The sequence below is a fragment of the Balearica regulorum genome, chromosome 4 (assembly GCF_011004875.1).
Source record: "Balearica regulorum gibbericeps isolate bBalReg1 chromosome 4, bBalReg1.pri, whole genome shotgun sequence".
Taxonomy (NCBI): domain Eukaryota; kingdom Metazoa; phylum Chordata; class Aves; order Gruiformes; family Gruidae; genus Balearica; species Balearica regulorum.
Genome location: NC_046187.1, coordinates 64901648 through 64925793, shown reverse-complemented (window position 1 = coordinate 64925793; position 24146 = coordinate 64901648). Strand labels below are relative to the sequence as shown.

The 24146-nt window shown below is 38.2% G+C and overlaps 2 protein-coding genes across 2 annotated transcripts in view; one reads left to right on the top strand and one right to left on the bottom strand.

Moving 5' to 3' along the window:
* The first annotated feature begins 776 nt into the window (after positions 1–776).
* Positions 777–3253, top strand: MED28 (mediator complex subunit 28). Its single transcript, XM_075752444.1, has 4 exons — positions 777–971; positions 1069–1135; positions 2349–2461; positions 2930–3253. The coding sequence occupies exons 1-4, from the start codon at positions 810–812 to the stop codon at positions 3125–3127; spliced, it is 540 nt and encodes a 179-aa protein (XP_075608559.1). The 5' UTR covers positions 777–809; the 3' UTR covers positions 3128–3253.
* Positions 3254–4684: 1431 nt separating this feature from the next.
* Positions 4685–24146, bottom strand: part of FAM184B (family with sequence similarity 184 member B) — a 48833-nt gene continuing 29371 nt past the window's right edge. Inside the window, exons 4-12 of the mRNA XM_075752445.1 lie at positions 15708–15920; positions 14312–14465; positions 13028–13140; positions 12432–12613; positions 9343–9519; positions 7792–7909; positions 7503–7607; positions 6583–6788; positions 4685–5094 (exon numbers count right to left, since the gene is read on the bottom strand). Coding sequence (XP_075608560.1) covers positions 5004–5094; positions 6583–6788; positions 7503–7607; positions 7792–7909; positions 9343–9519; positions 12432–12613; positions 13028–13140; positions 14312–14465; positions 15708–15920 — 1359 coding nt within the window. The 3' untranslated portion in view covers positions 4685–5003. The remainder of the gene's footprint in view (positions 5095–6582; positions 6789–7502; positions 7608–7791; positions 7910–9342; positions 9520–12431; positions 12614–13027; positions 13141–14311; positions 14466–15707; positions 15921–24146) is intronic.

Below are 24146 nucleotides of genomic sequence, written 5' to 3'. Positions count from 1 at the left end.
AGTGGTGTGAAAGGTAACTCTACAAAGGTGTTTATAAAAATGCTATTCTAACATTTTTCCTTATGAAAAACTAAAACTGCTGTTGGCGTGTATTGCAGTAGAAATAATGCACCATCAGACTTTTTAGACTGTTGCAATTAGTGTGATTAGTATAGCTTCAGCACTAAATTATGTAGTGAATCTTAAATGGGTGCTAATAAGAGTGTGTTTTGTAACTTTTACAAAACTAATGATTGCAAGTTAGTGTTTGGTGGGTTTTTTGGGGGGAACCTGCCACCATCTGACATGATTTCTGTCATCCTGCTGCTTCCCGCCATTACTGGTGTGGGGCTGCCGGCCTCCAGGCAGGGACAGTATTCCCGCAATCAGTTCAAAATCAGACAGACTTAATGCTTATAACGTGAGGTGAGGTTTTCTTGACAATTTGGGGATCCAGGCCCAGAAGGCGTTTTTTTTGTTTCAGGGTGGTTGTTTTTGTTAAAGGCTGGTGCATAACAGGTGGTGCTGAGCTGGTGCTTACCCAGGCCGGACTCTGGGAGGCGGGGGAGGGCACTGGCTGGAGCAGGAGCGTCGGGCTGGGAAGGAAGGCTTTGCTTTCTCTGCTTCTCCTCTTTACCGTTTAACACGGGGGCGATACCCAGCAGCTCGGGCCGCCCCGGGTGAGGCGCCGGCTCCGGGCTGCCACGACCTGAGCTAACGGCCGGCAGAAGGTGGGCGGGCGGGCGGCCCTCGCTGGCGCCCGGACTCGCCTTCAGCTTCCCGCCCCTCGGCGCATGCGCGGCCGTCACTCAGCCCGCCGCCGACTCGCCATGGCTGGCGCGCTCGGCGGTATGTTCGCCAACCAGCCGCCGGGACCGCCGCCGCCGCCGGGGCCTCCCGGCGGGCCTGGCCCGGCTGGTCTCATCCCGCCTCCGGCGGGGCCGCGCAATGCTAACAACACTCTTGTGGACGAGCTGGAAGCGTCCTTCGAGGTGTGTGGGCCGGGGTGCGGGAGGCCGCGGGTGGGCGCTGCCCTCACGGCGCCGGCCCCCCGCGGCCCTCTTACCGCCGCGCTTCCCTCTCTCGCAGGCCTGCTTCGCCTCGCTGGTGAGCCAGGACTACGTGAACGGCACGGACCAGGAGGAGATCCGCACGGGTAAGGCCCCGGGCGGGGGAGTGGAGGCGGTGCGTCGCCGCGGTGCCCAGCGCCTGAGGTCCGCCGGGCCGGGCTGACCCCTCGGCGGCTTTCGGGCGCTGCCGAGATGCTGCAGCTCGGCTGGGCTTTACAAAAACCGCGGTTTTATTCTTCAGGCCTGAAATACTGAGGGGTGCGGCTGGGGTTGCAAATCTACGGGCAGCCTCCCCTAAAACTTCTTGTGGAGTTTTGCAGATGCATTTGGGCTTCGCCGGGCGTATGTGTGCCTCGTCATTTGAGGCCAAAAGAGGTTTAAAAACTATGTCAGGGTCTTTGAACAGTGACTCTGGCATAGCTCGGGGTTGCTCGCCCCTTCCCAGGTGGAAGGCAGCTCACACGGAAAGAAACCCAGCCGGGAATGATCGGGGTCCTGTGGAAGGATCTGGAGTTGTGTGGGATTATATTGATGTGCAATGAAACACATGGTTCAAAAGCTAGGAAGCAAATGTGATGCATTATGGAGCTATATGAAGCAATAATAAAAGGTGGGAAAGGAAAGCCTAGATCGCTTAGTAGTGATGCTTTATGGCCTGACAGGCACCTCTGTGGGTGCCTGAACTGCTATATATAATGCTATATATGTAATACTGAACTGCTATAAATAGGAGGCTAAGAAATGGCCCTTGACTACTGTTTAGCAGTGTACTTTTCCCTGAAAAAATTTTGAAGCTTGACTCTCAAGCACCATTTCGCAAACAGCGTAAATGCTTTTGAAAAGTCCTTTCTGGATATTGGGTTGTATTCATATGCTGGAATGGGACAGCTTTTATTATCAAAATAGTAGTGCATAATATATAAAGGCATAATGTTCTCCTAAATACACCTATGTTTTAGAACCTTACATTGAGCTGCTTGTTTGGGTGTGCAGTGAAATGTTTTCTTTATTCAGCCAAGTTCCACAAATTATTGTATCTTTGTCAAAAATGTAGTAAAACTTGGGAAAAAGAGTTGTCTTGCACCTTTAAAAGAACTTCTGAAAGTTTGCAAAGCAACGTTTTATACGCAGACTTAATGCACATCCTGGTTTTATAAATATGTCGTAGTAAATCTGAAGGTTTTCTTTCCAGAAAATACTGTGAAAAGTGTTTTTAATAGCCTGCAGACATCTCTCAGTGTCAGCCTGATAACTTATTTTTTGGAATCTGTTCTTTCTATTTTGTTATTTTATGTTTAGGTGTTGATCAGTGCATCCAGAAGTTTCTGGATGTTGCAAGACAAACTGAATGCTTTTTCCTACAAAAAAGACTGCAGCTATCGGTCCAGAAACCAGAGCAAGTAATTAAAGAGGTATGTTTCAATTAATTTATCTGTGGTGTGCTAGGTCAGGTAAGCTGTGCACCAGTACAGTTAATCACCTCATTCACGGTAATTTTGGGTTTCTCAACACGATATTGTATCTTATGTTCGTAGAACTTGACTGTTAAAATAGCTTGCTCTCACCATGAACCTGGAGAAGCTGGTTGCCTGCTGCTCTGTGGAGTATTGGAACACAGATGATAGTTTCATTGGAAGAAACAAACTAGTTAGTCAAATGTTGCTGGAAGTAATGATCTCTGAAATATGTATGACCTAGGGGATCGGACCTAGTGCATTCACAGTGCTTCCCCTGTCTTTCATCAGATCCTTTTCCATTATTAGAATCCCTGCAAGATCAGCTTGAAAACTCAAGCTAAAAAAATTGCATGTTCTTTATGTGAGGTGGTTATTCCTATGAATACTGTCTAGTTTATTAATACACATTTTTCTCATCCATAGGATGTTTCAGAATTAAGAAATGAGTTGCAGAGAAAAGAAGCATTAATTCAGAAGCATTTGAGTAAACTGCGACACTGGCAACAGGTCCTGGAGGATATCAGTGTGCAGCACAAAAAGCCTGCAGAAATGCCTCAGGGTCCACTAGCTTACCTAGAACAAGCATCTGCTAATATTCCTGCTCCAATGAAGCAAACGTGATCTTTGATTTTACATATCTGAATATTTTCAACAATGCAAAGCAGCGGTGTTCTTTTTACTTTGTAAAAGTATACTTTTTGTATAATGTAATTTGTACTACAAATATAAATAAACAAGCGAAATATTTTTTTTTTTTTTCAAAAACATGGATTGGTTTTATATTTTAATGGAAAATATGCAGAGTTGCTATTCAGGATGCCTTCTGGTAGAAGTGTGTTTTCTAGAATGCATCCTGTTCCTCCTAGATAGGGTAGCCATAGCTTTCCCCTAACTATATCTCTGCTGGTATGATGAAAATACTTGCAAAGATTACTGTTTGATTTTACTGGAAGATTTAAACGTTCTGTGTTGCACTAATTATCCATAAGTAGCAGTGTAGAAGCACCCTTAGAATTGTTTGTATCGAGGTCAGATCAAGAATGTACTTTTTTTGAAGTGAATTGTCTATCTCCGCTGGGCTTTTGCTCACCTCATGAAAGGATCTCGGGATATACAAATTTGATTCTTATAAGATGAAATGAAACTGCAAAATGCATACCCCTGAGGGAGCGGGTTACACTGTTACTGGTGTTCCATCTGTCAGGCTAGGGTGGGGATGGTCCAGAACACCTACCCTAAAATGGATGTTGGGTTACCAGCACTGTCCAGTTGAAAGAATTGGCTTCTGCTGGGGTGTGCTATTTAGTAATCTAAATGTAGCCAGAAAAAGATTTCTGAGGTTGAACTAGCAAAGGACTCCTGTCTCTATTACTAGGCAACAAGCTTAATATCATGTAGCCAGGAAAGTCACTTTTCTAGGGACACCATTTGGGGGACAAGGTTAATTAGAATATTGTAACCCTGGAAATTAGAATTAGCAATTGTGTACTGAACTTTCTAGTGCACTTTAAAAGTTTTTGGGGCAGTTGAACATGAACTACCCTAAAACACTAGCTGCTGGTTGCACAATTCCCTGCTTTTCACGTTTGTTGATGAATTACCTGAGGGTTAGTTTCCTCGTGGGTGCCCTCCCTCCCAGTAATGAGATAGCTAGCATGATCTGATAAATGTAGTTGTTTGCCTACTTTGCATTTTGGTGGGCATAAGAACAATATTGAGATAAAATGTACAAGTAGGCAGTTCCCATAAATCTGGAACTCAGTGTATCAGTCTGACTTGCACTTCAGCATAACATAGCACTATTTTGCCAAACATGGGAATGGATGATTTACAAGCAAGTTTTAATGTTCATACTTACATATTATCCTAATTTATCAGGCTGATTGTTACATGTATTAAAGTGCAACAGGAATGGTACATTGTAATGCTGACTATACAAAACAGTTTATTAAGTAAACCAGAAAGCCTTCCTAAATCAGCCTGCTATAAACATGCTGTTCATGGAGGTATACTGCATGCTGTATAGCTTAAAATAAGTTTAACAAAAATCTATTAAAAACTTAAAAAATTAATTACTACATGCAGAAATTATTTTAAACAGCTGATGAAGCAAATGTATAAACCTACTGAAATCACCTACAGATGTTTTTTTCAGCTGGAGTCAGATTGACAAGGATGTATCAGAGACCAAATTGCATCTTTAATGTAATTATGGAGTGGTACAGCATCTTGATTAAAAAGTCTCTTCACGTAACAGTACGTAGAATTTTGCTTTTTCTTCATTTTTTTACAGCGGTTGTTAAAAAAAAATGCATTTTTCTGAAATCCATGCCTGTAACTGCACAGTAATTTGATGTAAAAGAGTACACTTGTTCCTAATTATTTACTTGGAAATTACATCCTTTTTTTTCCTAAATCATATATTGGATTATCATTCCCTAAAAGAAAATGGGAACAGCTTTTCTAGTAATTCTGAGAAGAATGGAAATACTTCTCTTTAAAATGAAAAATACTTAGTAAACCATTCTTGATGCCGAGAGTCTTGTTTTTGGTCATCTTTGGTTTGTTGTGGTTCATTGCCATGTGTCCTGTGCAAAAAAATAAGCATTAGCATCACTTACAATCTTATCAATATTTAATACTTTTTTTCCTGGAAAAACTCATGATCCTGTGAATGGATCTGTGCTCACATGAACTGGATGAGGCTGAAAGATGGCAGCTGCTATTTCCAGTGCAATCTGTGCTAGCCCGGTAGCTGGGCTAACAGCACTGGCAGTAACAAAGGAAAGCATGAAAGAGAGCTGAACAGCTATGGAGAAATGTTTGAACGTAATTCTTGACTTGACATCTCAAAAAATAAAAAAAAAGATGTTTCAAGAATAATGAAGTCTTGAAGAGTCAGAAAATGGCAGCTGCAACTCACTCTTAAAAATATGAAATACAATTTATGCATTAAAAATGTTGGGTAAAAGCTTTGTTTGGAACTGAAAGATTTATCTGAATATTAACTGGCTTTTATAACCAATCCTATTACATAGTCCCTGAATTTTCAGTATTCAGGATGCTTTTTTAACATCTATGTTAATTTTGGTTAGCTTACAGTAGCAAATATGACTTCACTTAACAACTGATTTGAAAGAGCAAATAAGCATCAGCCAGGCTACCCTCAGTCTCCCTGTACATTTCCCTTTAAAAATCCAAATCTGATGTGCCTTGGCAGTCATCTGACATGACACAGAATGCTTTTATCTTTAAGATGTAGGAATTGCCAAACTGGATCCAAGCCCGTGTCCCAAGTTATTGTCTTTGGCAGCAGTCAGCACCATCTGCCTTAAAGGAGAGAACTCCCCAGCACACAATTCAGAGGATAACTAATCTCTGCTAGGAGACAGGTGCGAAGGCTGGCTTTTGTCCTGAAGTATAGTGGTAGAGGTTGGGGGTGTTTTTTATATTTATCATTATAACTCTGTATAATGTTAACTACATACATTTTTAACTATTTCTTTAAGAGATAATTCAGTCATGTTTATAAAACACTAAATATTGTTTAAATAATAACTCATAAATGTGACGAAAAATTCAAACTTTTCAGAGAAAAAAATCAAACTATGAAGTTTTTAGTTAAGTATCTGCTAATCAATTTTGAAGTATCTAAACCCTTTGCCAAACGATTAGCCTAGATTCATTCAAATATCTCCTAAAATAAAAATATGCCATCTACATCTACCGAGTGCAAAGCGAGGAAACAGAAGTAAGAAGGAAAACACATCCTTAACAGAGCCACAGATACTTTTAAACAGCCATGTTCACGACATTCTTAGTTAAATGCTTGCAGCTCCTCTCTTTTTTTTGTGCCAGGAGGGGTTGCAAGCATAAGCTCTGTTGGGCAGTGATGCTACCCTACTTCTGCAGTAAGGTTCTGGGTTCATCTGCACAGAATTGAACGGAGTTCACTGCATGACAGAACCCTTATGTCACTATTTATTTCCAAATGTCTAATATGTTTGAATTGCCTACAAGATTCTGAATACCAATTTATTTATCATCTTAGGAGTCAATGTCAAACAGACAAATACCTTGTGGCAGCACTGCTGTCTGAGGACTGTGCTGATGGAGAGCCCACCCTGAGGCAGCCAGGACTCCGGTCTAAGCTTGTAGATTTTGTTATTTGAGGAGCACTTCTTTTTGATCTCAAGTCACAGCTCAAAAAGCTTTTTGCGTAGGAAGCTAAATTCGGAACACTGACAACACGACTGGGCACCTCAACTGTGTTCTTCTGCTGCTTTTTATGATAACAGAAAACTTCATTATACACACATTTTTTTTAACAATTTATACTATAAGACCTCCACATAACCTCATTCCTAGATATCTTGTAAGGAGCACTCAAAAATCAACATTCCCATCTTTTTCTATAGTCATTTAAAATAAATTCTGAGGGTATGCTGTGAGGAGCCATGGATTAGGTAATCCAATTAAAACAACTTGTGTATTTGACCTTGAGGTTTTAGATACATCAAAGCCGCTAACTTTGCAGGTATACTCGGAGCTCAGTTAGGTGCTTTCCACCAACTTGATCCCCCTTCTTTCCATGACTAGTTATAGACAGTATCATACAGAGGTGCTGGAATGACAAAGGTCAAATCCTGAGCTGCCCAAACCCAATTCATAATTTGCTTGATGCATGCAATATCCCAAATAACAACTCCCAAATCTGCAAGCAATGGCTGCATTTATACCAGTGGAAGATTGAGCATTTTGGGGCTGTAGTGTTTTATATTTGCTTAAACACCTGTATGTATGTGCAGATATACTTCTACTGAATTTATGCTATACTCAGCACCTGATTGTAGGCTGGCTTACTGGAAAGAATTCTACTGAATAACATTACCATAAAGAATTAATAGCACCATCACTGTCCTGATCATCTGTATGATTCAAATAGCAATAAAACATCATGATTTGCAATTTTAATTGCTTTGCCCATCTTTCTTACCTTCATGGAAGGAGTCAAGCATCCTGTATTACGGTTGAAAGAAAATGATCGATTCCTATGAGATTCAGTGTTGGCTAAAAGCGAATGCTGAAATTTTCTTCCTTCCTAAGGAGAAAGAAAGTTATGTGTATGGAAACATCTATTTGTTGGAAGTTGGTATGGAAACATCTATTTGTCAAAGTATTCCAGAACAGAAAGAAAAGTATCAGTCTGAAGCAATGTGTGAAACACTGAATAGAGCCTTCCAACAGATTCCAAAATATTATGTATATATCAAAGGAAATCTTACTGCCAGCTGCTTGATAATGTCTTCTCTCTCACTTAATTTGTCTTGCAGACAGCTTATAAGGTGTGTATCTTCTGATCTGGACTCCCACTTTCTTGACTTTTCTTCTAATTCTTCAAGTCTGTACCAAAGAAAATGCAGACTGGAAAAAACTTTCTCAGACCTTGTCCAAGGGATATTTGGGCTGTACTCGGCTCTAAATTACAAGCTTAAAATACTGGGACATAGTCAGGCCTTTCTGATAAAACAACATTTTTTAAAAACTGGCATCCGTACGTGTGTTACATATAAGTATAGAATGTTGTGGAGTTCCAAAATAAATTGCCACCAGGGTTAACCCACAACACCTGTCCAATGTAAAATCCAGCCCCTGGTATAAAATACTAACAAGCTTACACATCAGATATTGCTAGTCTAGTTTCCTAGAGAAAAAAATCTGTGTCACAATATCTATGCATGTCAGTATTCACCTATTTTTTCCTCTTTTCTGACCCAATAACTTTAGAATCCACAGGCTAATTCCAACCATATTTGATAGAGGTCTCAGAAATACTCCATCCCTGTGACTTTCATGAAGAGTGGCTTGGATACACATGCTGCTTTAGTGAACCCTCTAAGTCAAAGCCTGTAGTGTGAGTTCAGCTCTTTAAATGCCTTAATCAGGGGAAAAGATTCAAATGAGAACACAGACCTTCTTAGAGATGGTGTGGAAAGATACATTTGAGTGACCCATGAAATACAAGTCATTATTTCATCAGTCAAGTTCATGAATTTTGCTGCTTGAGAAACTAAGTGCTATGAAGTTCACCTGCCATATTGAGAAATGTATCACAGAATACAAACCACCATTTTGTGGGGGTTTTTTTGGTGAGGGTAAACATTTTTGAGAGGACTCCCCCCCCAATTTTATACTCTTAACTTAGTGTATCTCAGAGTTTAGATAAAAAGATAAATCTTAACATCTGAATAGTTTGAGACCTGCTTACATCAAGTAGGTCTCTCTTCTGGACCTATGCCACACAGTTGGGATAAGAGAAAAGGATGAGGGATATATATATATATATAATCACAGGGATTATTTCTGAGGGGCCTCTCCAGTACAGTCTGAAGCACCACAGAACTACTTAACTCCACAGGGGGCTGCAAAGTGCATTTATTTACATGGGTTAGCAGGGGCTGTCCTGGGAGTGAGAATAAGCAAGAGCTTAACTGCAAAGATGCTGCTCTGCTGAACAAAATTAAGTACAAGATCATGGATCAAGGCCTCTGGTATCATCTGTGACAAAGATGATTTTACACTTCAGAAAATTGCAAGATGCTAAGTGTAGGTTTTAATTCAGCATTGTAAAACTTTATGTATTTAAACATTAAACAATATTCAGAGTTTATTACAATATATCTGGGTCTCTTTGTGTTTGCAAAGGAAATACCTATACATTTCTATTTCAGTGCTTATAATAGTCTACCTATGAGTAACAAAAAATTATATATACTAAGAATAATAATTTCAAACAGAACTCATTGCCAGTATGAGCCAGAGTTCATTTAAATGACTTCGTTTCTAAGGAGAAAATCTTTGCCTGGAGATGTGCCTGAGTGCTGCTGAAATCAGATAATATGTTTCCAATTTCCATCCAATGATCTTGTTTCAGTATGTCCAGTTCTTCTTTATGCTCGATATTGAGGTCTTCTACCAGTAGCCTTTCATTGGTATTAAAATATGTCTGAATTCTCATGTTTCAATACTAGTTTATTATCATTGACCAAAGCATGCAGTTTTGAGGTCTTTTATTGACTACAAAGGTAGTTAACTAGGCATGGCTCTGGGCTTCTGCTTACTGATTTGACTTTGACACTTCAGTTGCAGTCTGAAGCAGAACCACTCTAACACTGAGGAAAAGGAAAATTATTTGGAGAAGTCCTCGACCTTCAGCCTTCAGGAAATGGAGGGTCTATTCTATATAATGATGCTATTAATATTCTATCTACAGCTAGTTTGTACATCAATCTTAATGGTCAAATATGACAATAAAGTATCATAGGAACTCAGTTGTATTAAGCAAAATTATTTTGAAATCTCTGGGATTTTAACATGAGGCTCTGATGCTGTACTTCATCACACCATGGCACCAGAAACATTTAATACTGCCTACCACCATCCTAAAATATTTTTTTTTTTTTAAATGAAGATAATAAATATTTTAACAATGCCTTTAGCTGCAACATTTGTCTTTCTTTAACAGAAAATATATTTTGGAAGATACTGCTATTTGATTAACACCATCAACTGAAAACTAAAAAATGCCTAACATTTTTTCAAGTCTAGCCGTAAGATTCTTTCTGATACCAACCCCCAAATCAACAGACATCTATTGAAGAATCATTGTTAGGTTGTTGCCTTTTGTTTGCTAATGTTTTGAACCCTGGAGAAACTTTTTCATTAAGTCAATACAGAGACTATGTTCTGTTGTTTACAAATTAAAATAGAGATATCAAACTTAGCAGATTAATGATTGTAATTTTCACAAAAGATATTTGGTTTACCTCCTTTTTTTTTTCTTTTTCTTTTTCCTTTTTAATGTATTTCTAAGCCCCTTTCACTTGTTTCTGAAATGCTTCAGGAAAGGCCAAAAGGGCCATGAAAGGTTTCTGCCCTTGAAATTAGAGCACAGCCATGGGAGTGATTGATTTGACACTTGGCACAAAGTAAGAAGCAGAAGAATAAGAGTAAAAATGGGAGAAGGATCCCTGAAATGGATCTTCACACACAGAATAAAAGCTCTCCTTCAGAATAGCCATTTTGGGACTTGTCCTCTCTTCCCATAAAGAACCCCTTGTCTGCTCCCATCCTAATCCTTGCAAAAGGTTTCTGTACTGGATGTGGAATTCACACAATTCAAGAGAATGGAAATGAGAACAAGTTCTTCAAGCAGATTACTGGTTTCACTTACTTGGCAACAGTAGGAATAGTAATTTTAAATAATTGGTTATAAAAATTTGGCACATGCAAATAACAAGCCACTATCAGCTTTCAAATCAGAAACAACTATATAGTATAAGACAATGTCACTGTTGTTGAAGTAACAGTAAAAAACCTGTTATTTATACGCACTCACCAATTTAACTATTCCCCTACACAAATTATTGGTCCTGCAAAAGCAAAACAAGAGCTGCAAGTTAATGTTCCAAATCTTCCATGGGTTAATTTCAGAGCAGACTGTATCAGGTGTCTTGGACCATTTGAGCTCTTTGGTTCTACCTCCTGTTAAATGAAGGATTTCTCCTTAGCTAATTTCCATTAATGCTTCCTTCTCAAATGCTTACTGTAGGAGACCTACACCATTTATCCCCTGTAAAGATTATCCTCCAGCCCAGCAGCTTTAGCATTTAAGGCCTTTTAGACCTCATCACTGACATGTGAATAATTCTTCCCTTCATGAACACAGGCTCTAAATTCCTTCAAGGTAGCTGGAGGTCATTGATGAAACTCTCTGGTTTGCAATTCTTTCCGTTGATCTTGCTTCAAAAGCTTGAAATGAAAGTCACTTCTAAGTACCTCTCCAAAGAGTGCAAAGGAAAAAAAAAAGTTTCTTTCTCATTCTTTAAGTATCTACTGGCTGGTAGGCAGCAATGGAATTACTCTGGCCACTCTGACAGTCAGCTGAGAGACACTCTAACCCTTGAGTGCTTTTCTCTGTATAGGACATAATTTTAAAGATTCCTTTATGGGTATATCCTTTTATATATACAGCTTGAGTAGTTAGGGGTATACATTCTACACCACTGCAGAAATTAATTGAAAGGTACCCATGCACCAGATCTCTCAATCTCCCTGCAAAGAGAATACATTAAGTATGATCATCCAGAAATTTCAAAGGATTCAACAGCCATACAAACGCACTGGACAGCAAACCCCAGTCTTATCTCCCATGTAAAAGGTAGGTCCTGCACTTTTTCTGTACACAAACGGGAAGATTGCTATTACTGCAATGCAACACGTGCTCCAAGCCTGTGGCTACAATAAGAGGATGTGGTCCACCTTCTACAAAGACAGCCAAGACTACATATCAGTTTGCATTTCCTGTGCCCTGACAGCATATTACAGCTCCAGACTTCCATCAGCCCAGACACACTGTTAGCGTCTGCTATCACTGCCCTTACTCCCCCACTGCAAAGCTGGCTGTTACAGCCAATGCAGTCTTACAGAGTGCATATGGCATTCTCAAGTGTCCCCATAGAGTTAACAACCCATTGGTTTCAACTACAGAGAGTAAGTATAAAAACCTGATATTTATTCTCAGAGACTTCTACAATTTTTTTATAGCTCTTGTGTGAGTTTGGGATTTGTTGATAGCTTCCAGTGACTTTCAAAGACTGATGTTACACAGATTTTTCTCAGGTAACTCCTGTGGGGCTACACTGGACATATTTCTCTGTGACATATAAGGAATGATTAGTTCAAATGCTTTTATTATAGCTGGAGAGAAATGTGAAATGAACTACTGCTTTTACAAAACTCCTAACCTCTAGAATTAGTACTTTAGAAAGGAGAGATTCTGACACTCATCACATTTAGAACACCTCTGATGCTGGCATTATTATTGCCTCTAGATAGCATTGTGAAGTGTTAATTTAAGGCAAACCTGTGCTGTTTCTCCCTATCCTGAAGCTGTGCAGCTTCTTGCTTCTGCGACTCCAACTCAGCAGTGAGTAGCTCCATTGTGTCCTTCAAAAGTAAATTCTCTTTCTTGAGTTCGGAAATTTCACTCTGACATTTTTCCAGTTCATCATGAAGAGATCTGATCTGGCTCTGGCTACTTCCTTCCTAAGAAAAAGGCCAAATTTGGTTATTCACAGCCTCTTATTATTTAACCTGAAGATCTCACTGGAATTGTGTGTGTTGAATTTTTGTGAACTGATTTTTCAATTTTATCTGCAATTCTATGTGCAAGACAAAATCTGTGAACAAAACTTCCTGAACACATTTTATATCTCCATAAAAATCTATTTTATTGTAACATTCATTCATTTACTTGTGTTGCAGATTCTGATTTTTAAATGGAAAAAAACCCTGCCCATAGGGAAAAGATTATAAACACTGCTAACATTTTAAAGTGGGACACAAGGGAAGGAAACCCTTTCCATTTCTGTACACTTTTATTATCTCTGAAGAGAGAAATTTGGTAATATTGCTTTCACAAAACACATTATGGCAATGAAGTAGGAACTGGATTCTTGCCTGTTGCTTCTTCAGTGTCTTCACACTCCTCAGCTCCATTTGGAGTTCTTCTGTTTGTTTCTTGAGATTAGTGCACAATGTCTGTTGCTCAGAGAGTTCCATCCTTAGAGATCCTAGTAACGATTAGACAGACAATCATTAAGGCAGTCAGAGGCCTGCTGGATGGGGAAGGTAGATACAGACAACGTAGATGAAAATATTAACACATTACATTTTGCTTTGTTCCTCAACTCCTTCACCTTGAAGTATAATGGCTTCCTATTACTAAAGAAGTAACTCAATTGAGCAATAGTAAGAAGATAGAAGCTACAATAGCAATGATTCAACATCGGAATCAGAGAGGTAATTCTGCGGCAGTTGTTTTGCAAACGAAATCACTATAATTGCTTCTTCTAACCTTGAACTTTATTGGAGCACCCCTGAGCTCCCTGTTAAGTCCGCTGGTGTTTTATAGAGCGCCACAGGGCAGGGTGCGGAGAGCTCTGGTTGTGTTAGAGAAGTACAACATTCAGGTAAGGAGATCTGTCATATACCGCAACTTTTGTGTATATTGCATACAAGTTCCAGGATGGATCAAGTACAAGGAGAAAGAAGTTTTTCTCTCTCTCTATTGTCCCCATACAATTTTTCTTTTCATAACAAATTTTCTTGTTATCTGTTGAACATATAAACTTTAGAGAGCAACAAATCTTTCTAGCAAATTTGAATTACTGAAAAAAAAAAAACCAAGAAGATAATCCAGTTTGTACTTAAAGTACTTTCAAATTATTTTTAATTAAAAAAACTTTTATAGATGGACTTTAATAACCTGAGTTCAAACCCAGAGATATTACAGGTCCTCCTAATGCAGTGTTCTGTTAAGTTCTGAACAGTTCAGGGAACTTTCTAAACTGACTAAACAATACGTATTCAGTAACCGATCTCCACTGCTAAACTCAACAGAACAGACTTGAACCACATATAATAATTCTTCACATCACAGAAAAAAAAAAAGAGGAAAGTTGTATACACTAACTACAGTATTCCAATTTAATATGCCTGATAATGCATACTTGAATGTTGTACACCAGACTACTCTCCCAGCAACATTCTGCTGCTGACTGCTGAGAGCTAGGTTAACAAAGAATACTAAATCTGTATTGCTGAAATTGTAGGGTATGGAAAAGAAGATTCATAAAGACCTGAGTTCCCAGAAGATGGGAAAGAAAATGAATGGGAGGAAAGTCAGTGCTTCTCAGCATATAATCAAGCAGTAGGAGCAGTTCATGACATGAGACATTATACCTAGCAACAGGGTTTGCTGCTTCTGTATCTGGTCAAGTTCATCACGTAATTCTTTCTTTGCTTTCTCTTCCAAGGTTTGTATTTCCAGCCTATGAGACTGATGTTGGATCTTGAAAGTCTCATTAAATTCCTTTTTCAAACGTTCTTCTGCCTCCTGTAAGCAAAAGTCCCCCCCCCAAAAAAAAACAAAGTAGTTGGAGGCTATTTATCACCTTGTTGTTTTCCTTGTAATGACAGGATGAATCTAGTCTTTCATTGTAGAACTTTCATTTTCATCACCACTTTACTTGACACTTCATCAACACAAGAATAAAAATGAGCTGAGGTTAAAAAATAAAACTTGATAGGTACAAGAGAAATTATCAAGATATCGTCTATTAAATTTGTTATACATCATGAAATAACAACACTGACATCTTTGCATTATTTGACATTAGAAAGATGTTTTATTATTCAACATACAAAGCCTCTCAGATCTGACCTCTATGTCATTACTTATCACAGTGTGTCAGATAAAGGCCTCTTGGGTAAAACTTCCACTGTTAGAAGTGCTGCTGATACGCTGTAAATGACGGAGCAATTGCTCCGTAGTGGCTCTGAAAGCAAACTCCTATCCTTAGTTTCATTTTTACCAGCTTACTGCCTGCCGCTTGGTTTTGTTAAAGCTGGGATTTTATTCTGAATATATAAACAAGATATTAAATTCTACTTAGGGTGGTTTTACTACATAGGTTTTTATAAGGAGATTTTCTGTAAGGTGTGTGATATCAACAGGGACATCTGAATTCCAGGTCACAATCACACGTACATTTTTTAATTTGATGTTTTTTTTCTCAAACAGCAACATTCTTTAGAACCTTAACATATTGCACTAACATTTTGTCACTGAAATAAATCCACTTGAACCTTTAAAAGCTTTGGTTATCCACTTACAGAATTGATTTCTTGATGGTATGTAAGGCAATACACATCATTATACATGTCTATTACAATTCTTTAAAAAGTATTTAAGTATAAATTAATAATGGATGAAAAATAATAAAACTGAGTCCTGTTAATAATACACTTAGGAATTCCCTTGTAATCTGAAGAAGAGCACAGCTAGAGGAGCTTGTACTCATTGCAGCCTATGTGTAGAGGGTAGGCTATATTATTTTATGAAACTATTTCATTCATACTGTGGTCCAAGTTGAAATGTTAAAATTATAAAAAAACCCAAACAACCCAACCTGAAGATTATGAGGTTTCAAAACCACAGAATAATTCATTATGTGCAACAATGGCAACCCATCATTAAGATACCTAGAGATAACTGAATTTTGATAATCAGCTCTAGCTAATATGGTTTATTCCACAAATATGATTTTTTTTTTACACTAGTATGTCGTAAACTGACCTTGAGTTCCTGATTTTTCCTTTTCTCCAATGTTTTTAAGACTTTTTGATGTGATGCCTCCAGCTGCAGTTTAACATTCTGGTTTTCCTTAATGATGTTTTGAAGATCCTGCAACAGCTTCTCTTTTTCTTTGTTGGACTGTAGATTATGTTTCTTCAGTGACTCCTTGAAATTATTTGCTTGTTGGTCTAGTATTTGCTTCAGCTGAGCCACCTTCCAGAAAAGTAAGTCAGCAGGATAGGATTAATGGCTGCATTCACAATGGAGAGGAATTATGTAAATCTGAGTATATTTCATGAACTTGTGTTGCTCTATGAAAAATAGCAAGATGCTTGTTTCATGCAAGGAGCCATTTTTTCAGTGAAGAATGACATCCCTTTTGCATATATTGTCTTTTGCCCATCAAGTACTTTTCTTCAGTTATTTCTTTTTAAATTGTCTCCATCTCACACATACAATCCATAGTTCAATTTGCACAATAATTATGGCATAAACCAGAAGGCAGGCCTAAGGCTCTGCTTATTGTCATCCTGCAGATGTAATGCTGCAGAGTCCATTTATATAAAGCGGTAGATTAGAACCAATGGAAACAAGAATTCTGCGCATTAGTTTCCTATTTGTTTTATTTTCTCCCCTCTCTTAGCTTAATTACTAAATACAATAGACATGTCTACAATGGCTAACACAAAAGTAACAAAAAAATACCTGTTTATAATAATAACTTAGTGGTGTTTGTTTTGGTGGGAAAGGGTCTGTTCTCTTTTCTATTTGGTAGGTTCTCTCAACTTTCAGCAAAAATTTCTATTTGCCGTTCTTCTTAAATTTGCCATTCCAAACACAGCTGTGAAATTCTGAAAAACTGCCCTCTGCATAAAAGAAGCATGCATGTAAGGCCAATTAGTGTTTTTCTGCTGTATCTGACTTCCAAGTCAGATTTTTTGCTGTGCCATGCCTGCTGCAAAACATTTATGTCTCTTGCCTTTTCTTTTGGGGAATATGTGAAAGAGGATGGTCTGTTTTGCATTTTTGATATACTTGTACTTTTGAGCCTTAGAGAAACAGAATTCAAACTATGAAAGGAAGAAGTTTGCATCCTTACAATTTCATGTGACTTTAAATGATTCAAATGATCTTATGCACATGTGCAAATTGGATACGATACAGATAACTTGTAAGTCCATCCTATTCTTACCTCTACACTAATACATGTTCTGTTTCTCTTCAGTGTTGCCTTCATTTTTTTCCATGCATAATGTAGACAGACTGTTAGCTGAGGAAGCACTGTCATTTTAACTAGCTAAATAATCGCTTGTAACTTCAACTGCACACTTGTGGTCCTTTTTGATGCACCACAAAAGCTAGATGAAGATTTACTAAGTGGGCTAAGGTGTCTATATCCTTCCACATTTCATTCTCGTAGTACCTTCCAGTATATTTTGTATTACATAAGAGAAAAGGGGGCATCATGATGTGCAAAGCCCTTACTTGTCATTAACTTCATGGCCACAGTCAGCATTGCACTGTCCAAAGAGAGATATGCATGAGCTATGCCAGATCTCTCCAAATCATAGGAAACCTTTCTGGTGATGGCTAAATGTACTCCTGCTAGCTCATGGTTCTCTTCTTTCTCGCATTGGTTGAGCATGCTGGCTCCTCTCCTCCAAAGGATGTTTTCTCCTTTCCCTCTCCTGAGGCTCTTCTCCATTCCCAGATGGATCACAGCCCTTATTCAAGCACTCTCTAAGCCTCTGCTACTCTCATAGGTTCCCAGCACAGAGCTGTGCTCTGAATGCTCAGAATGCTGCAAACCACAGAGCTCAAATCATTTCCTAGGGTTTCAACTCCTTTCAGAGAAAGAACATTCTGTACCCCCACTTTATGACCACAACCTTCAACTACATTGTACCTTGACTTGTCTTCACTTCTAGTCTAAATTTCTGCTTTTACCTTTTCTTGGCATCTACTCCCTTCTCTGTAGAATTTATATAAGTCTTTATGTCCCAGAAATAAATCCTGATATTAAAGAAGAAAAATGAATGTGAACCTTTTTTTTTGTGACACTCACAGCTTAGAAAGAATTATTTCTACTTGATCAATTTGCCCTATTTTAATTGTTTTTTCTACAGAGCAACTAAGGGCTTGAAAACACTGTAAAAACTTGCTCTATTTGGTCTGTTGGTAGTTTACCATTTTGAGTAAAAAGTTTGCATTCACAGAATATCAGATGACTTTTTTCCATGTAAGCACAATTAATGTGACATGAATGTTCATGGACTTCATGTGCTGTGACGATAACTCAAAACCTGTTACCTGAACACACATATGTATCATTAGAACTACAGAACTTCCTTTACTAAACCTGGTTTCTGCATCACTGTAAACAGCTACAAGAAAGAATTACTGTTCCATTTCTGAGTAGGTTTATGGCTGCAAAACTGCTGCTCCTATACATAAGTCAGTACACTGCATTCCTTCCATTTAAATAGAGTTTGTTCTTCACTTCAAATCCACAAGTCAGGTTCCTTTTCTCCAATTATTTGGTGGTGGTCATTACTGATCATCACTAATCTTGTACTTCAGCTTCCCTCTGAACCCGTTCCAATGGCTTGCTCGCTATTATAATCAATGAGGATTTCCTTTACAGATGGGGTAGTGTGCTATGTTTGAAACGTCAAAGTACCTCAGCTTTATAACTGATGTTTCACATGTTCTGACATCTCCAAGAGCATCCATAATTTAGACAGGACAGAAATCTACAAGCAGAGATTAATCTTGTTAAAAAACTCTTTAGCAAAGCTGCCAGCTGTTGACTTCCTCCTATTTGGTGGCCAAACCAAGCAGTCAGTAAAACTTCTAGTCAAATCAATCCAAAGGAAACATTTTTGAATGTACACATCAAAATGAAAAAGTATTTCCTCCAGACTGAATTCAATGTTTTTAAAACTTAAATTATTTCATCATTTGTAGGTAGACAAATGGCTTTATTCACAGAACACAGGGAAAGAAGAGATGGCAGCAGTGGTACTGCGTTGTGTGTGTGAGAGAGAGAGAAAGGAAGCATGGAGGCACAGAAAAACTGAGAGCAAGAGCACATGCGTGCGCATATGAAGGTAACTGAGACACCTATCCTAGTGATGAAAGCCCTGGTTGTTCAATGACAATACACAAGCAAAGAAGTGGCAACAGGTGACACACTGTAGCTCACTCTGGTTTATCCTATAACCCAGTGACAAGGGAATTCTTTAAATGGTGAGAAAGCTGACAGAACAAGGGGAAAAAAACCCCAAAACAAAACCAAAAACCAACCCCAAGCCCAGGTCTCCCACACATCACGGGAATGCTACGTTGGTAGGTAAGAAGAAAACAAACATTCCTTCACCCAGTGTTTTGCAAATCGAGTTTTTTATTTTGTTCTCTTTTAAGTGCCAGAAAATGAAATAATAGTTTTACCACTTCTTAAACAATTTCAAACCTTCAAACCAACATGGTACATCTGAACTTTGCTGAAGCTATCCAACGAAAATTATTTGAGTTATTAAATTTGAAAGAGCACCTAGCTTCAGCTGCCCCAACTGTGAGTTTAATCATCCAGTCTTGGCTTTTTCCTTTGTGTCATCCAATTAAACACACAGAAAACTATCTGTCTGAACAAAGTTGTAAAGAATACTTGCTAAATATTATTCTTAATGAAAAACATTTGTTGTCTTTAATGTGATGGGATCTATCTGTGGCCTGGATACACTCCAAGAACAGGCAGATGCCAGAGCCACTTGCCAACCACACCTTTGTTTCCAGAGCTGCTGCAATTTTTAGTGTTTTTGGTTTTTTTTAAATAAGTGTTAAATAGTAAAATTTAACCAAAGGGACACTTTGGCTTCTGGTAACAGGTAAAACATTTACTTTGTCTTAGTACCTATTGAAGTCAAGCCAATGTTTTCCTACATAAAGAAAGGAAACACTGAAATTTTAAGGTACTGCAGTTCCTTATTAAACTAACCTTTGATGTGAAATACTTAATGCTGTACAGTCCCCTGTATCAGCTGATGTAATATGCATTAGCATTACTACACTCAAGCATGCATTTTTTTTCCTGGCTTTCCTGAAAGTAAGCCAGTGAGTAAAAAGGATGTGCCAGAAGAGCAGGCTGTTATTTTCTAATAGGAAAACTGGAAACAGGAAAAATGTCTCTTCGAATATTTCTTTTGCAAATTAAATATTCATCTAGGCAGGGAAGATGAAAAGAGGTATATATAAGCTTCAGCTGTGGTCACAACATTATTAACCTTCCAGACTCTCTTCATAGACAATTACTGGTTCAAAGCACTACTAACATGAAACATATGATCATACTAACTAGAAATAGGCTGAACAGTAAATTGGTAGCAACAGAGAACATAATGTATAAGAAATCAGATGGAAAAGTATTTCTAAAAACATTGTTTTTCAATGATTTAGGGAAAAAAGACCTACACAAATATATCAGGCATACAATCACACTCTTTCTCATGAATCCAGCTACTTCTAACGTATTAGAGGTTAAGAAACAAACATTTCCATCCCATCAGGTTTCCTCCTCCTGTCTTTCAATTAAAAGGGCTTTCAAATCCACCAGTGCAAATCCTTCTCTGGAATATCTTACAGTGCCCGGGCATTTTATTGTGTTTCATTAGTTCAAAACAGATAGCCAGACCCTCAATTTGTTTCAGTTGGTAAAGCAACATTTAACTCAATGAAACTATGCCAACTCATATCAGTCCAGAATCTATCTGGCTCCTTTTACTATTAATAAACCAGCAACACTATGTGATTTTGTGTTTTATAGTGTCTTCCTGATGCAAAACAAAACCTCTTGAAAAAACTGCATCTCTAATACTATTATTCATTCACTTTTATCCACCAGAATTGCATAGTGGTCTTAAAGATGCAACTAATAACTATCCACAGTATAAACTCTAGGCAACAGTATTTTTCTAGGCTCTGCTGAATTCTTTTCAAATTTCAGGGTTGTATTTGCACTTACCCTTTCTTACGACTGCTGATTTTGCCTCCAACTGTCTTCCAAGTAAAGAAAAAATGAACAACTATTACTAAAAGAGGACAGATAAGTTTTGAAATATTTCAAAAGTCTTTCAAGTTTCATTCTTTTCTAACCATAATTACTGCCCTTCTCCTGGGAAGGATGGCTTGATTCTTTTAAAGAAGTACCTCTCAGACTTTGATAGCCCATGGGCAGAAATACTCGGCAAGTATAAGGTGTGCATGCCATCACAGTTGGCTCCCCTGTTTGACTTCTGCTTTGATTATATTAATTCACTGTTCTTGCAAGCACTATGAATACTTGAAGTCTTTGTTATGTCTTCTCTCCCCTTCTTTTATTTATTGTACGTAAGAAGTGTGAAATCTCAAAGGCAAGATCTAAAGTTGGAATCAGAGAGAATATTTTCACTTCCTGTATCTTTTAAGTAGAAAGGCCCGAGTTTCTCAATGCATTGCTAGGGGATGAATTTATATAAAAGACTTAAAACTGCCTTTTGATGTATTATAGAAGAGTCACCACAATTGAGAATTTGTTCAGTCAAAATAAGGCATCCAAATGCTACTGGGTTTTACTCATACTATGACGCTATTACATCAAAACGGTAACATGGTATAAGTAACAACAAAATAATGAAATTATATTTTACTGTTGTCTTTAGGCTTATTTCGCAGTTACTTCAGTTAAGTTCACATTTAACTGTCTTCCTAAACTTATGGCAATTCCTGACCAGAGGGAAAGGTGTGAACACACTAGGCACACCTCTACTGCTGCTATTTGGTTGTACTTATAAGGTCTCCATCAAGGCTCTGGGCATTGTTGTGCTACCATTGTTCAAAGATGTATCATGACAAGGTGATGCCTGTGCTTCCATTTGATGTAATTTCTAATTCCACAATAGTCCCTTTAACACAGGCTAAAGAGATCCTGTAGGGCAAAAGTAAGGAACTGGAGGACTCTAGTGAATTAGCATTTGACCCACACAGGATCTCACATCCTTCCTTCCAAAGGACGAAATAGATGTGAATCTGATTTCTTTATGCAGAAAAATCTCAGTAATACAGAAGTAACGCCACTTTGAAGTGTGTCCCCAGAGAGATGAAATTGTCATGATTCTGTCTACTCTGCATAGTGCTTTAGCTATGTCAGTCCAACCAAAAATGTGCCTTATGTAGCCAAGGAAGCTATTTTTAGATCTGAAATTTTATCCAGGTTAGAACTGGATTAGTAACAGCACATTGCCTAACCTTTGAGGCGGAAGCTCTGGGCTGTGCCATTGCAAAGGTTCCCAGCTGGAAATCTTTCCCTCAATGAAACATAATGTTGTATAGTACATGGTGGTTTCTTGGCTGTGAATATTCACATACTTATAGAATGAAAGTATTGTAAGTTGAAATTGCTTCACTTCCCCGCAATACTGCCAAGTAAATGGTTCAGAAAGTAACATATAGAGTACCAAGAAAAATGCAAAATTTATCTTCAGAGGGAGCATTTCCTCCATTTTGGGAGCATTATCAGATTCTAAGATACACTAAAACATTTCTTAGTGTATCTATTCATACTTATTATGATGTTGTGAACATAACATATGGCATGATATGTACTATTTTATATTATTTATGTTTATGTTTATAGTGGCAATAATTTCCCACTACCCCTTACATTTACCATGATCTTATGATATGAGAGGACTAGCAGTTAAGAAACACAGGTGTCATTCCTATTTTTCTGTCCTGAATGTGTGACTTCAATAATAGTAATTTGGTGACTCACTGCCTTTTTCCATCTGCAAAACCTGAATAATAATTGCTTCATGTCATAAGCCTTTTGATTTCTTTGAGACCTTTCAGTGGAATACACCACCTGCATGCACATACACAATACTATGAGATCAGACAGTGTGCCAATACTCCTCCACTCCATCTATTCCTCTCATACCTCAAACCAGTATAACTTTCAGACATTTCCCAGGGATGCCAGAATATCATGGTAAATTTTCAGCTTTGAATGGACTAAGATATTTTTGTAGAAAGATGTACATTTAGGGGAATTTGGAAAAGAATAAAGACGACTGATTTCTGAGAACCCATGGTTTGCATTAGGTGCAAAGAAGTCACTGTGGATAGGTCAACACGGGTTGGATTGACCTGAAATTCTCTCAGAGAAGAAACTGTAGAAAACAGTGGCATGCAGAAATGTGTAATGAAACCTAAAAATGAGATTTAGCCAGAACTTTAAGAATATTAAGAACTGCACTTAAATTCTGTATTTCTAAGACTGGGAAAAGGATAGAATGTCAGAATGCAACAGTTTGATACCAGAATGTATAAATCTGTTTTACAGGAGAAATGAAAGGGAAAAGACCATGCTGCACTCAGAACTATCACAGCTAGTACAGCATGAATGGGAGAAAAAGCAGGTGTTACATAGTAAATGACTGCAACACATGCCTTGATTGCTGGAACATGCCACACCAAGCAGTAGTAATGGCTTGTGGGAAAGTGGAAGCAGGAAGGAGAGGGGGACCAAAACCTTGCTTAGCCCCCAATGAGCCTTTTTCTGTCTTCGAACACTCAAAAAGAGCTTATGACGACCACTCAGAGCCTACAAATGCCAGCTGAGAAAGATCTAGTTCTTCAACTTTTGTGGAGCTGTTGCCATGCAAGCTCCCGCTGAACTTGCTGGAAGTGAAAGTGGTTAGAATCAGTGAAGATATAAAGCAATGGAAATTACAGACTGCCACTTGGAACAACAGTGGCTATCTGTAATGCAGTAGTTCCACAGTGTGAGCTACCTAATGTTCATTGCTTTTTCTTGAACTAGACTGAAGAAATTTTGTGTATTTGGGAACATCCTCATTTTGCTTAATAAAAACTCGGAGCCTCAAAATTTGGGTTGGCAGGAAAAAACCAAAGAAATGGACGCCAAATTCTCATGGTGAAAACACGTCCATTCACCCATAATCTCCTAGAACGGGCAATCACAAATAATTTCATTGTTCTTCTGAAAAAGGTACCAAATGCAATGATATACCTGGCATAGAAAAAGAAATGCAGCACTAAGCATCATCAGAACTTTTCACTAGGGCACTGATTTCAATCCTGTTAAAGCAGTTTTTTTATAGTTTATCCATGAGATAAAAGTATCAAAATGTTCACAGGCAAAAACTTCACATGATCACACTGAAGAAAAGGAAATATCCTGTAGATAATATTTTAAAGCTGATAGCATTTGCTGAAAAGAACTGAACAACACAAAATGGGAGCACCTGAGAGGGAGAAAACGTATAATCATAGTTGTCAGAAATTTTAAAGGTGAACTGTTTACCTGGGTAAATAATTGCCTTGAAGGGGTTCTGCTTTTGTTTTGGCAGAAAATTAGTTATCCAACATGTTACAGCTTTT